This window comes from Narcine bancroftii, chromosome 1 (genome assembly GCF_036971445.1).
Source record: "Narcine bancroftii isolate sNarBan1 chromosome 1, sNarBan1.hap1, whole genome shotgun sequence".
Taxonomy (NCBI): Eukaryota; Metazoa; Chordata; class Chondrichthyes; order Torpediniformes; family Narcinidae; genus Narcine; species Narcine bancroftii.
In genome coordinates, this window is record NC_091469.1 from 374,363,034 (window position 1) to 374,378,921 (window position 15,888).

Below are 15,888 nucleotides of genomic sequence, written 5' to 3' on the forward strand. Positions count from 1 at the left end.
TGTTAGGCAAGCTCTGGAATCTAGTGCAATGGGCTGAGCCAGGTTCCCACAAGGTGGCATTCAAAAGGGCACTAAGCAAATATATGAAAACAGTATTACCTATTTGCTCTTGCATACAGACAAGACTCCATTTCTAAATAACCTCACGCAAATTCATTGTAGAAAAAAATAATGAAAATATATAAATCAATGGCAACTTAATACATACAGGGTTTATAGTAACGAGATTATATGTAGACCACTATAGCACTGAAACAGGCCTTTCAAACCATCTCGTCTGTGCCAAACTACTTTTTCCCATCTTATTCCATTGACCTCAAATCCATCTAGCTATCTGAAATTCTCTTGAATGTCAAAATCAAACCTGCATCCACCACTTCCACTGGTAAGTCATTCGATACTCTCACAGCCTTGAGTGAACAAGTTCCCTGAAACATTTCACCTTTTACACACTTCCTCCATTTCTCATCTCACATAACCCGAGAAACACCTGCAATTACACATTTAAATGCTTCATAATTTTACATAGCTCCATTAAATATCACCTTATTTTACAACATTAAGATTTCAGATGAAAAATAATAGTGACAATTAATAACAGTATTCTATTTATAAATATATTGCATCATTTTTCAATATTAATTTGATATTAGCTCATACTAACAAATTATCCAAATCAAATATTCTATTAACAAACCTCAGTTGCACTGCTTTATAATAATTTTGAAAATTTGGAAGCTGCAAACCCCCAGTTCATATTTCCAAGTTAATTTTTGCCATTTTACCTGTCTACAAGAACTTTATTTATAGAGTTTAAATCTTTAAAAAAAATTTAAAGAAATCTTACAAGGAATAGATTGAAGATACTGAATTCTAGGAAAAACATTCATCTGAATACAATTAACCCTACCTATTAATGTTATAGGTAAAGATACATCAATGTTTTGGGCTTGAGTCCTTTACCTTTACCACATAAAGGCAGTTTGACCTGCCGAGTTTCTCCAGCATTTGCGTGTTTTTTCACTTAACTATAGTGTCAACAGAATCCTGTGTTTTACCACTTAGAAAAATGAGATTGATTTGGGTTTGCAGAGGTGGCATATGGAATTGAGGTCATGTATTCCACTGGAAAAAAATAGCAATTTACGTGATTTTTTTTTCTAAAGTATGGAGCCCTTATTTGCATTATATGGGTTTAAAATTTTGAATTCCCTGAAGCTCATTGTGGTGGTGTTGCTTTGATCCATGGTGGTTTATTGTCTTTTTGATGTTAAATCTCCATTTTCTTTCTTTGGGGTTTTTGGATGGGGGAGGGGAAGTTATTTAAAATTTTAAATATACAATATATAAATTATTTATAGCTAATCTTTTTCATTTTTTAAAAAGACATTTCCCATTGATTAAAAATAGTGGTTAGGGTTCACATTGGGTTCTGAGGTAATTTGCAGCTGATTGGTACTCCAATCTCAAAATCAACTCAGCAAGCAGTGGAAAGATGCAAGGCATGTATGGGGGGGGGGGGGGGATTTCACCCAGCCTATTCCAAATTAAATTGTAGAGGAGGGTTTATAATCTTGCAATAAATAGGGAACAAGAATGTGGGTGAAAAACCAGTATCAATCCATCTTGGAGGAGGAAGCCTGGCGAAGCCTTACCGTTGTGTACCAATCACTCAGCTTTGCTCTCAACCCACCAAGACAGTGTTGCACAAATAAAGTGCAAAGACATGAGAGAAGATCATTTATTCATCAGCTGATTCAGGATGAAAAACACTGTACAAAATTTAAACCAATTCACACAGCAGATTGATATTTGAAATACAAATAATGTTATTTTAAATATATAGAATGTCTGTAATACATTTTTTCCACCAAAAGTCAGAACAAAAAAACCCACAAAAGTAGCATACAGTCTTATTTATTTTCAAATATTTTACATTTTCTTTTATTGCACTGCAGTGGGAATCTCTGATGTGATGGTATCCAGGGGTTGCCAGTGACAATTCATCAAGGAGTCGTACAGATCTTCACTTTGTTCCATAAACTGTTTGTTAATTTCATCAACATCCAACTTTGGATCTGGATCTTTAAAAAGAATATTCAGTCAATAACCAAAAAAATCCTTGCACAATTAAAACAAAATAGGATTCACTTCAGCAACAAAAATCTTCTGCATCTCATTGAAGCCAAAGTCAGTAACAAAAGAACCATGGTAATAGAGCAGATAGTTATCCCCATTTGCCTGCACCCAGCCCACAACCCTCTTAATCTTTCCTAACCACATATCTTCAAAATAGCTTTCAAACATTACATCTGTACTCCCCTCTACCAATTCCTCTGGCAACTCATTCCATACATCAAACATCCTGTGTTGACAACTTGGCTCCAGTCCCTTTTACATCTCTTCCCCTCTTATTTTGACTCTCCTGCCCTGGGAAAAAGACTGACCATTCACCTTTTATGTCCCTCTTGATATTACAAACACAAGGTCACCCCGTCAGCCTCCTTCACTCCAAGCAGTGCATCTGGTCTCTCCATACAACACAAGGTCTCCAGTCCAGGTAGCACGCTTTCAGAGTCAGTGTGGAAACAGGCCCTTCAGCCCAACCTGCCCACAACCAACCAAAATGTCCCACCCACACATCCTACTTTGCCTGTGTTGACCCATTTTCTTCAAAACCCAAAATACTATACAAAATGTTGAATAGTATCTGGCTCAAACATCTCCAGCAGCTTGTTCAATACACCCACCAAAATAATCATCCTTCAGATTCCTGTTAAACCTCTCCCTCTAACAAGCCCATGTCCTCTGGTTACTGATCCCCTACTCTGAAAGGTTCCCTGAGCCTCCTCTCACGATTTTGTACACATCTATGCGATCACCCCATCATACTTCTGTTCAAGGAATAAAGGCCTAGCCTTTTCAACTTTTCTCTGTAGCTCAAACTTGCAAATCTTGGCAACATCCTTTTAAAAATCTGCAGCTTGACCAAGTGAAAACTGAACACAATACTCAAAATTCATGCATCCTTCTTTGCTTAGATCAGGTCTTTGCTACACAGCAACCAGATATGCACACAATATACCAGGTTCACTATCACCATCTACTTGTACAGCTATAACACAACATCCCAACACTTGTATGTCATGCTTGCTTTCATTGGTCAGGGCATAGAAAACACCAGCACTTTGCTTACCTAGGTCACCACTTACAGGGTATATGTGCCAAGTACCCTTGAGTCTCTATTTTACATAGGGCCCTATCTTTCACTATGTCCTGGTTGAACCTCCAATATGCAAGACTAAACATTTGTCAGCAGCATGTTCCATCTGCCATTTCTTTGGCACACTTTCCCCAATTGATTAATTCCTGTTGTAGCCTTTCTCAACATCCACTACACCGATTTTGGTGCCATCCTCAAATGTACTAATTATGAAAGCAATATGCTTATCCAAATCATTATGGCAACCAGTGAAATCAACACCAATTCCTGTGCCACTATGGCCAGACCTCCAATCCAACAAACAAACCTTCACTACCACCCTATCACCTTCTACCAAGCCCAGTGTTTGAATCCAATATCAAGCTCAACCTGAATTCTATGTGAACTCATTTTCTCGACCTTGTCAAAAGCCTTGCTAAAATTCATGCCCTTGGGGTTTCTTCTGAAGAGGTGACAAAGTCACAAGATACTATTTTCTACACAAACCTATGCAAACTGTTCCAATCAGTCTCTGCCTTTCCAAAAGCAGATCCAACCAGTCTCTCAGAAGCCCCTCCAACTTTCCCACATTTACATTTGGCTCATTGGCCTGTCTGCTGTCTTAGCCACCCTCCAGCTTATCCATGACTACCAAAGATCTCTGGTGGGGCCCTTGCAATTTCTTCCCTTGCTTCACACCACATCCAGCCATTCATTTGGTCAGGCTCCTGGTACATGCACCTTTATGTTCCACAAGGCAATCAACACCTCTTTTGTAATGTGGTTACATTTTAGGACATTATTTTCCCCAAATTCCTTAGTTTCCATAACCATCTTCAAGGTAAATACTGACAACACCCATCTCCCATGGCATGACACATTTATCTTTTTCTGACAGTTACCCTTTTGTTCCAACATACATTAAGAATCTCTTGGGATCTGTGCCTGACAAATACCTCCTTGCTCCTGACCAAATTCTTAATATCTCACCCTAATCTTGCCAACATTGCCTTTCAGTCTAACTGGGCCAGATGGTATAGAGGCCCTTATAAGTAACAGCATATAAAGAGGCAAATTTTTCTTTAGAACCTCACTGATAATTAAAAACCTGCAAAAATCATTTTAGAGAAAAACTATGATTAAAATGTATTGTCAACACAAGATAAACTTCACTCAAAAATTGCTCAAAGAAAAAAATTATCTAATTCCTCTCCAACCTGAAACTTTAGTTGGTTGAGTGCTTTTAACTTGGTTGCATCAGGTGTCATGCAAAGGATCTACAACTTTTAGTTATCAAAATGACCATTAATCAAAATTTGAGGTGCAAAGACAAAGAATGGCAAGTTTCCAATCTGTTGCCAACTAGTTTTGGGAAAATAATGTACTTTATTGAGAAGAAACATCTGTCGAGACTTACTAAACCAGTGGTTCTCAACCTTTTTTCTTTCCACTCACATCCCACCTTGAGCAATCCCTATGCCATAAGGGCTCTGTGATAAGTAAGGGATTGCTTAAGGTGGGATGTGAGTGGGAAGGGAAGGTTAAGAAACACTGTTCTAGACCCTATTGTTACTGAAATACTTTGCTTGTGAAAAATTGTCATTGACCCATTTCCTTTGAAGTTATGAAACCATACACATAATGAATCAATTAGATTCAATTAAAATAGTGGTTTTCAAACTTTTTCATTCCAACCACATCCCATCTTAAGCAATCCCTTACTAATCACAGAGCACCACTGGCATAGGGAATACTTAAAGTGGTATGTGAGTGGAAAGAAAAAGCTTGAGAACCACTGTACTAATCTGTAACAAAATTCACAAACCATATACTTTGAGCAACTAATTAAGACAGACAAAACGATCACATCCTCCATGTGATTCACTAAGTTACAATAAGACCAAGTTACAATTTCAAAAAATGTTGCAAGTATAGACTGTATAATTAACAGTGAAGTACTCTCACCTTCCACATACTCCTCTTCATTTTCCTCACCCAGTGCAGAACTTTGCTGGAACTGGAAAATAAAAACTTAAAAATGAGTGAAAACATTAAAAAACTTAAAAAGGATTCAGAAAGTTGTATACAAGGTACACACTTTACCTCAGAGAGCTGTGACATTTCTGTCATTAGTGATGAAGTTATTGCTGATGTCTCAGTGGTACCATACTGTGGGTACCCATAGCCGTAACTAGAATAGGGATCATAGCCCCACTGGGAGTAATACTGTTGGTACTGCTGGTAGTATTGTGTGTAGTTATACGTGGCCGTTGGCTGGTATTCCGATTTTGTTTTTGCACTGAAATTATAAACAGTATCCAATTAAATATCCATTTTCCTTGACTGTGGTGTAAGTAAACGAAAAATAGAGGAACTGCTTCAAAATCAAACATTAACATTTCTTGACCGTGGTGTAATAAATGAAAAATATTGGAACTGCCTCCAATCAAACATTAAACTTTGAAGTACATAATCACTGGGTTTTGAAAAGATTATCAGAATTACAACCTTGTTTTCTTAGGACAACACTTAAGAGAAGAAATCCTGAAAGAAACAGTCTGGCCAGCAGAAGCTGGGCATAAATATATTTATATACCATTCAGTCATAAAATACCTTGGCCAGTACCACCAAACATTTTGATAATTGACAGCAAATTCTACCCCACTATCATACGAAGCCATCCTTATTTCTCAAGAACAAGGCCAAGGAAACTCATTAAATAGTTAGAATCTGACCAGCTGAAATCCCTTCAATTAAATAAAACACAACAGCTGTAGCTATTTCAAAAGCCTATTAGTCTAAATTGGGAAGCAGGTGAAAAATGTTATACACATTAAAATATCCAGACTTCTTTAAAAGGACTGCTTGTGGAGGAGTGGCCAGTGAAGATACTAAGATATCGTTGACGCTTCATCAAACAAAGGCAAAATACATGATTCTCTAAGCTTTTTCCCATCATGAGCACCATGGGTGATATTTTCTATGTCAAATGCTTTTTTTTTTAAAATTTTTTATTTTTCACACCATAAATCACATTAGCCATGATATACACTATTTCTTTTTCACACATATACAGTGACTTTTTCTCTCCCCCCCCTTTCCTCCCAAACCACCCCCCCACCCCCCCCTCTCATCCATTTTAGGTATACAATCTAGGTTGCATTAAGCCAGTCAGACAATGTTGTCATTCAACAAAATTACACCAGAAATTCTACTGAGTCCATTCTTTTCTTTCCTTCTCCTTCCATCAACTTAGGTACTGTTTGTCCCCGGTAGGTTTTCGCTATTGTATTTAATGTAAGGCTCCTATACTTGCTCGAATATTTCAATATTATTTCTTAACCTATCTGTTATTTTTTCTAATGGAATACATTTATTCATTTAAACTTAGTAGTTTCTTCCTTTTAATTTGGTTATGTATTCCATTAATATTTAAAGACATATAGTTCAGCGTAGCCCTTTTATATTTTGTTTATCTTCTCTTTCCGTTTTTCCATCATTACCTTTCCTCCTTTTCCATTTCTGTTTTCTTATTTTCAACTCTTTATAAGACAACATTCCTACAACATCCAACATTTTCCTTATTCTCCTATTTCTATCTTATTTATCCCCAATCTCCCCTTCACCTCCTGAGTTGTCCTTTATCCCTTGTCGGACAACCACATCTCCCCTCTCCATTTGGATTTGCGAATCCACTCGCAACCGTCAACTGATTTTGCAGTGACCGCTATTTCCCCCCACCCCGCCTTCCCCAGAAAAGATTTCACTTTTCATATGTCACAAAGGTCACTCTTTTAATTCCCTCCTTATTCTCTCTATTCCATTACCTTCCCTTATTAATTCTTGTCTATACTATCTATATTTTCCTCTAAGTACAGATACATTTATGTATGCTCATTGTCTCTATTCACTCTTATACCTCTTTACCCGCATACATATCAATCGTGATCATTTTTACTCTCATTACCCGTCTTCATCCCTCAGTCTATTTTTGTCTTTACCCACATACATATCAATCGTGATCATTTTAACTCTCATTACCCGTCTTCCTCCCTCAGTCTATTTTTGTAATTGTTCTGCAAATTTTCGTGCTTCTTCTGGTTCCGAGAATAGTCTGTTTTGTTGTCCTGGAATAAATATTTTCAATACCGCTGGATACTTTAGTATAAATTTATACCCTTTCTTCCATAAAATCGCCTTTGCTGTATTGAACTCTTTTCTCTTCTTTAGGAGTTCAAAACTTATATCTGGATAAATGAAGATTTTTTGCCCTTTATACTCCAGTGGTTTGTTGCCCTCTCTTACTTTTTCCATTGTCTTCTCCAGTACCTTTTCTCTTGTAGTATATCTTAGGAATTTTACTACAATAGATCTTGGTTTTTGTTGTGGTTGTGGTTTAGAGGCCAATACTCTATGTGCCCTTTCTATTTCCATTTCATGCTGTAGTTCTGGACATCCTAGGGTCTTAGGGATCCACTCTTTTATAAACTCCCTCATATTCTTGCCTTCTTCATCTTCCTTAAGGCCCACTATCTTTATGTTATTTCTTCTGTTATGGTTTTCCATTGTATCTATTTTTTGAGCTAGTAGTTCTTGTGTCTCTTTAGTTTTTTTATTAGATTTCTCCAATTTCTTTTTTAAGTCTTCTACCTCAATTTCTGCTGCTACTGCCCGCTCTTCCATCTTGTCCATTTTCTTTCCCATTTCTGTTAAGGTCATCTCCATTTTATTTATTTTCTCTTCTGTGTTGTTTATTCTTTTTCTTAAATCCTTAAATTCCTGTGTTTGCCATTCTTTAAATGACTCCATGTATCCTTTAATAAGAGCAAGTATATCCTTTACCTTGCCTTTCTTTTCTTCTTCTATTTCTCTGTACTCTTCCTCTTCTTCTTCCTCTGGGTTGGCCATCTGTTGTTTCTTTGGTGCCCTTTCCTCCTCTTCTTTCTTGTTTCTATTGTCTTCTGTGGTCTCTTCTTGCTGCAGGTGTTCTGCAGCTGTCGTTGCCGGCTGTGGAGATCGACTCCCCAGCTGGTCCCCCCTCCCGTCGGTGTGTTTTTTTTCATTCGCATCGCGCATGCGCGAAGTATCGCGCATGTGCGGTTGCGCACTTTTACTCGGCTCTGCGAGCCATTTTTGTAGTCCATTATTTACCGACCTGAGGGAGCGGGTTTCTCTCTCCGCAGCGGGCCTCTTCGGACAGGTAAGGCCTTCACCTTTTTCCTCCTTTGTCTTCTCTTCCTCTCTTCTTACCGTTGCTTTCGATTTTTCTTTTTTTGTCGCCATCTTCTTTCCACCTTTATACTCACTTTTCTGTAACTTTTATTTCTGTGCCTTTGTGTTTTTCTTTGCTTTTCCCGACTTTTCTGGAGAGGGCTGGAGTTCACCGTCCGGCCACTACTCCATCACGTGACTCCTCCCTTCTCTGTCAAATGCTTGAGTTTCATATCTCCCCTCCAAATGTTGATAAGATTTCTTGATGTTTTGCCTCCAATATAAAACCCACTGAATACAACTATGCTTGATTTCGTTAAACCAGATTTGCAATCTTTTGCCACACAGCTGAGCTTGATCCTGATCTCCATAGCTACCTGTGGGGAGTTTGTGCATTCCAAATCAAGTTACCCTTATTTATTGTTCATACCATGCTCACATGGTAAAGATGAGATAGTGTTTCTCCCGGACAAGAGAGCATATTTACATAAATATAAATTAGAATAGAAATTAAATACTTTAAAATATTAAAACTTGTAGTAACAGCCCATGGTAGCCTACCCCCAAATGTTCTGGGAGTTCAGGAGTCTGATGGTTTGGAGGGTATTGCCTTATCTGGACGTAAGGGGCCAAGTACTGCAGAACCTCCAACCAGATGGCAGAAGGGAGAACAGTTTACTTGAGGGATGTGTGGAGTCCTTCAGAATGTTTATTGCCTTTCTCCTGCATTGAATGTTGCAGATGTCCTTCATGGTAGGAAGAGATTATCGTTTCTGCTGATTTCACTATCCTCTGCAGGGTCTTGTGGTCCGAGGAGGTACAGCTTCCAAACCAGTTGCACAGGATGCTCTCGATGTAGAATGTAGAGAGGATGGAGGGTGGGAGATGAACTTTCCTTGGCCTTCACAGGAAGTAGAGGCGCTGCTGGGCTATCTTGGCTATGGAGCTTGTGTTAAGGGGCCATATGAAATTCTCCACCAAGTGCATTCCAAGAAACTTGTTGCTCTTGACATCCTCAACAGTGGGGCTGTTAATGGTCAGCAGAGCGTGGTTCCCTCCAGGCCGTCTTGAAGTTGACGACCATCGCTTTTGATTTTTTAACGTTCAGATGCAGGTTGTTGGCTGTCCACCAGTCCGTTAGCAACTGGACCTTATCTCTGTACATTGACTTGTCATTCTTACTGATCGGGCGAACTTGATGATGTAGTTCGAGCTGTGTTTAGCTGCACGATAGTGAGTCAGCAGAATGAACTCAGCACACAGCCCTGGGGGCCCCCCGTGATTAGTGTGATGACAAGACGAGTCCTCCCCCCACCCCACCCCCCCACCGTGCTCTGGTTTCCTCTCAAATCCCAGAGATGTGTGTGTTGGCAACCTGCTGGGTGATGGGAAAATCAGGGTGGAGTTTTAGGCATTTGAGAGACAATTGGTTACAAGGAAATAGGTATGAGAATGGAATGTAAAGGATCGCTCTAAGAGCTGAATGCAGTCCAAGGTCAGATTGGACTTCCACATCATATGCGACTCTATTCAACAAAATAAGGATTATTTGGAAGTTATTGAAGCTCGGTTAGTATGTGCATCATGGAACCAGAATAAATGGAGCAGGATGGCGTTTTGTTTGAAGAGGTAAGGGGCAATTTCTCCAGTGGTTCTATGTTTTTACTGCAGTCACAGCATGGGCAGACTTAGCACAGTAAGTGCAAAGTTATAGAGAGAGGTCAACTGGTACACAGCAATGGCAGCAGAATGTTACTCTTTTGAGATTCATTCATGAGTCTGTTACGGCAGGAAAGAAATTACTCTTGCTACAGATGGAGATGATGGATGTGCGTGTAATAGCCTGAGTTGCATTCATAATCCTCTGGAGTTTCTGGTGGTCAGATCCAGTAGCAATGTTTATGAGGCTTCTGGATAGACAGAGAGAGGGGATAGCAGAATATGCATTATGTGCAAGCAGCCACGTTTTACTTTAATTTGGCATGCTGTATGGCGTAGATACGTGGGCGGAAGGGTAATGAGAGCGATGCTAGTTTTTACTTGGCTGGCAAAGTTAGATTTTCCCATTTATAAATTGAAAGTTTTTTTTAAAAAACTGTTTTCAGCAAATGATGACCATGAAATAAATAGATCATCCAAAATGCACAGCTGGATCTTTTAGGAAGGAACTCTTACTGGTGTGTACATTGTGAGACTCTAGGCCTGTAGCAGTGGTTTGCCTCTGAAGGGTGACTCAGCTATCATCAGACCACCTCCCCTCCACACAACTCTGGTCCACCCAGCACAGCCCCGGAAACCAGACTGGGCCCTCTGAGATCACCATTACCACATGGGCAGCAGCACCTTCAGAATGCAACTCCATCTTTCCATCTTGAGGGATGAATCCATGCTGTTCAACCAAAAGTGCGGAGGGATCTTGAACGCCAATCCTTTGCGTCTTTTCAGCCTTTCAATGAACCCATAAATTCCATGACCAACTTTGCACTATAGCTTCTAAAACAGGCATCCCTTCAGCTTCAGCATCAGTTTCAGAGGTCAACAATCTTGCTCCACCCGATGACATTTCACAAGCTGTCCCCAGTCAAGGCAACAGTTCTTTTGACAGGGAAGCAGCTTCCGAGAGTAAATACAGTCAGCCCAGCCCCCAGAGAAACTTCAAGCCAAAGACCTCAATTAACACATCCATGTTACCACCAAAACACAATCTGCTGGAGGAATTCAAAAAGATGAGCTGCATCAGCAATGGTTGCCTTTTTAGGATGGAACCCTTCATTGTGTGTCTCCATGTTTCCACCATGTTAATGATGGGTTACTGTCATTCACACAAGTACAATGTACATTTGCAGCAAAATACTTACTTGCTGAACCCAAACAGGTACATTGTAAGAAAACAATAACTTAAATAGGAGGTTCTAAATTACCAAAAGAGATAATAAATAAAAATATTGTCACCCCTTCTGACTTTTCTATCCATGGAAGTTGCCTGACCTTCTGCAGCTTATAGTTTGCTCAAGATTCTGGCACCTGGAGTTTTCTCTTCTGAGTTGTCTTAGCATCTTTTCCACTGATCTTGTCTCATGCACATGTTATAGATAAAAGAGTTACTCTTTTTAGAGGATTCAAATCCACTTCCTCAGTGACCACTTCCAGGCAAAGACAGTATTACACAGGTGCCCGATATCAGTTGCTCTAATTGCTTTGCAATCTATTTTTTTTTCCACTGACCACCACCTTAAGCATCTTTTACTTATCACAAACCATCTCTAAGAAACACACACACCACCACTTGGGGCAGGGGGTTGATCTGGCAAAAACAAATCCCTACCCAGACTACCAATGGGATTTTTGTTTTCTGGTGAGAAATACTTTGTAAAGTTTGTGCTTTGCGTCATCAAATTTACAAATCTTGTCTTGCACATTACCTGTCTATCGTAAGAAATAATATGTCTTCACCATCTCATAGTGGACCACCTACAGGAAACTCATGGACCATCTGTGTCCTCGGACCACAGGTTGAAAAATACTGCACAATCCCCTGCATCTGTCTATCTAGAACCTCTTAAGCACTGGTATCAGATCTGACCAGAACAAACTACAGATGCTGTAGGTGGTCCACAGAAACTACAGATGACTATGAACATGACTCAGGCCATCACTCACCCCTTCTCCCCTCCACCAGCTCCATCAATATCAAGAGTGATTTCTTTCCTGGTATTATCAGACTCCTGAATGAATTTAAATACAATAAACTTATGTTGCCTTTACTCTGTACCATTTGACTCATAGACAACAGTACAGCACAGAAACATGCCTTTGGGCTTGTGTCTGCACTGCATGGTTTGCTAAATTAAAGTAAAACTGCAGGTTGAACCTCTTTAATCCGGTGATGTCGGGACCTGGCCATCACTGGACCACAGAAGATGCTGGAAAACAGAAATGGACACCTAAGGAAACCCCCACATCAAAAGAAGAACCAGGCATAAAACAGGAAATAATACTTTGGGGCGGCACTATTAGCAGAGGGGAGCCTTTACAGCAGCAGGGTTTGGGATGTTAGTACAAACTCCTTACAGACAGTGTGGGACTCGAACCTGGTCCCGATAGCAGCAGACTCAACCTTTACAGTGCCAGCAATCGGGAACCGGGGTTCAAGTTCCATGCTGTCCATAAGGAGCTTGTACTAAGGGTGGCAGATTCAAAACGAGCCGGACCCTAGGAGTTGCCAGACCACTGAGCGCAAGATAATAGAGATTCAACCTGCAAAGCTTTCAGATGATACATATTCCTCTATCATTTGCATCTAGGATTCAACCTCAAGTCAAATGTGTTACCAACTGACAACCTGCTACACAGAGATCCATTCATAAATACTCAGAGCCCCATATTTGGTATTCAATATTTCTTGATTATAGTTACTCATTGAGCTAAGTTTTATCAACCTTTAATTAACAGACTGTGTCAGACTTTTACTTGGATTAATTGGTCTGTAAATTTACTCTCCAGCATCAGTACATTAAAATGTAACACCAACCATCAATTTCTGTTTTCCATTATCTTCTAGCTTAACTGAACTACAGCCAACCTCAAGGTTGACTTGAAAATAAAGTTTCTGATTGGTTTGGGGGATGGTTTCAAACAATCTCTCAGACAATTGTAACTTTGAGCTCAAAAGTGTCCCGGTCACCCACGACGTAACAGGAATTTAAATGTCTGGAATTCTTTGATTTTCACCCTAAAACCTCTTGTTTGTTTTCCTGGTGTGCTTTGCTACTCACCTTTTTGGCACTGCTATACTTATCCGGATGGGCTTTCCTCCTAAACCTTTGCTGTTCTGACATTCTTCCAAAGCTTTTTTTTGTTCTGCTTCATCAGAAAACCTGACAAATCCAAAACCTCTGACAAAATAAAAACAAAGTACTGTTTACACGATGGCTTATCACGTGGCGTGAACTGGCTTGAATCAACAGGTTTAAATAGTTTGAACCACATAATATTAGAATTATTACTTTACATCTGAGGTACCATCAGTCCAAGTATTTGGTGTCCTTGTTAATCCTAGCTGGGACAGAAAGAATGTTCTTATTCAATGTGTGGTATGGTTTTCAATAGCCATTGTGGTTTACATGGGCTGTTTCATAGAAAACGATAAAATGGTCATTCAATAATCATTGTTAATATTGACTTTCATAGTCCTTATTACAAAGACACATAAATTTCACTGATAATAATAACTTACTTGAAAATCTTTTTAGCTGGAAGCATTCATAGGTTTTAAGACACCAATATCACATGGCATTTAGAGTACCTTGAGTTTCCAGACGTGTCCGTAACCACTTTCCCACCTCTACATGATGGATATTTTTTCACAAAGTAATCATACAGATGAAAATCATCAACTTCAGAAGAGAGATCACCCACAAATATGGAATATTCCTGGCTGTCGGACAAGACAAACAACAGTAAAACAGCAAATGAAATCAAGGGTGATAAAACCCCACATAATACAAATTACATTGGACAACAATATTATTTTTAAAAAGATTTGCTTCCTGAAAAAAAAATGAGGATTATAATAGACAACTTCAAGCTGAACAGAAAGATGACTTCAGATGTGCTGTATCATGTAGGAAGTTGTGAAAACATTCAATTAACTTTTGTTGAATTTAGCATGTTGAATAGCATAATGATGTTGACATATTGCATTAGTTCAAATGACCTGAATAGCTCTAATCATGTTCAGCTTTTGGTCAAAGATGTCTCAAAGAATGTTGAATTTGGAAAACTTGAGAAACAACATGTTGAACATCAGAGAACTTCTTGTTAGAAATGGTCATTGGCTTTTTGTTGATCTAAGTAATACTTTCCAATTCTTAATCTGAGGTTGCCTGTGTAAAGGGCAGTTCATCATGTGGAACTCCCATGAAGCCATGTAGGTATTCTGTTGCATTGAGAGAATTTTATGAATATAATCTGCTTTTGCAGAGGTGCTGAGAATAGAAATACACATCCCCACTTTCAGTGTGGAACAGCTGGTGATTGTGGGGACAAGGAGGATACTTCCCTGAGGGACATCTGCTTTAGTCTCCTTGAATGCCTGGAGTTCTTCCACAGACCAGTTGGACTTCTTGCTACCTGCCTTAACGAGGTTGAAGAGAGGCCGCATGGTGGCTGCTGCTCCTGGGAGGAAGGGATGATAGAAATTCACCATGCCAAGGAATTCCTGCAGGCTTTTGAGGGTTTTGGGTCCGGGAAAGTTCCAAATGGCCTTGACCTTGTCAGGCAAAGGTGTTGCTCCTTCGCTGCAGATGCGATGCCCAAGGAAGTCGACGGTTGACAAACAGAACTGGCACTTGGTTGGGTTGATGGTTAGCCCGAAAGTCTGCAGCCGGGCAAAACAGGTGTTTTAAATGTTCTTGTGGGTCCTGGTGTCTGGGCTGGCAATGAGAATGTTGTCCAGGTACACGAAAATCCCCTCAAGGTCTCGTCGCAATGTCCATGAGGGACTGGAATATTTGGGCTGCGTTTTTCAGCTCAAATAGCATTCTCAAAAACTCGAAGAGGCCAAACATGTGATTATGGCTGTCTTCTGGATCGAGTAGACAGGGACTATATTTATTTGCATTCAGAAAAGAAAGAAGTCATCTTGATAGTGTAGTAGTTAGTGTAACACTGTTACAGCGCCGGTGACCTGGGTTCGAATCCAACATTGTTTGTTGGGTTTCAGGAGCAGGAGTCAATCGATTCCGTGGCTTCTCTCCGGTAAGTAGGCCTTAATTCTTCAGCACTTTTAAAAGGTAATTTCTTCTGTAATTGAGCCTTTGCCCTCTTCACATTTGCAGCCATTCTCTATCTTCTGTCTTCAGAAACTTTTAAAAAAAAAACTTCTCAGACTTTTCAATTTGGGCTTTAGATAGTTCAACTGGGGAGAGGTGGAATTACACGTCTTCTTTCTACGCCATCTTGCCACACCCCCCAAATCCACCACTGTTTGTAAGGAGATTGTACATCCTCCCCTTGTCCACATGGGTATCCTCCCAGAAATAACAACGTGGGAGGTAAAATGCTAATGTTTGGAAGATGAAGATTTTACTGCTCATATTTTGCTCACATCTTTGGATGAGACAAACACAAAAACTGCAACTGCTAGAATCTTGAGCTAACAAATAGCTGCTGGTAGAAATGGTCAGTCAACAGTTTGGGTCAGACCCTTTATCAATGCTAAAGTAGGAAGAGGTGATATCAAATTTATCAAGGGAGGGGAGAACTGTATGAAGACTTTTTTTGCCCTGAATTGTGTAGAAATAAAAGACAGATTATAACAAAAAGCAGGAGGGAAAAGTTTGTCCCATTTGAAAGGCGCCACAATCTTAAAATCTCACTGCAATCAAGAACTCCCTTTTGAGGTCTGGAACAAATAAAGCCATTTAGGCCATGATTTTAAATAAAAGCTGACAGCTTGAACCTTGCATTGGTA

The 15,888-nt window shown here is 39.6% G+C and overlaps 1 protein-coding gene across 2 annotated transcripts in view; it reads right to left on the reverse strand.

Annotated features, from left to right (window-relative positions):
- Positions 1–1,727: 1,727 nt before the first annotated feature.
- Positions 1,728–15,888, reverse strand: part of trnau1apb (tRNA selenocysteine 1 associated protein 1b) — a 31,349-nt gene continuing 17,188 nt past the window's right edge. Inside the window, exons 5-9 of one of the 2 annotated variants that reach the window (XM_069913332.1) lie at positions 13,720–13,851; positions 13,190–13,309; positions 5,306–5,501; positions 5,168–5,219; positions 1,728–2,084 (exon numbers count right to left, since the gene is read on the reverse strand). In XM_069913332.1, the coding sequence (XP_069769433.1) occupies positions 1,945–2,084; positions 5,168–5,219; positions 5,306–5,501; positions 13,190–13,309; positions 13,720–13,851 (640 nt within the window). In that variant the 3' untranslated portion in view covers positions 1,728–1,944. The remainder of the gene's footprint in view (positions 2,085–5,167; positions 5,220–5,305; positions 5,502–13,189; positions 13,310–13,719; positions 13,852–15,888) is intronic. The other variant, XM_069913333.1, reaches the window with a different exon arrangement.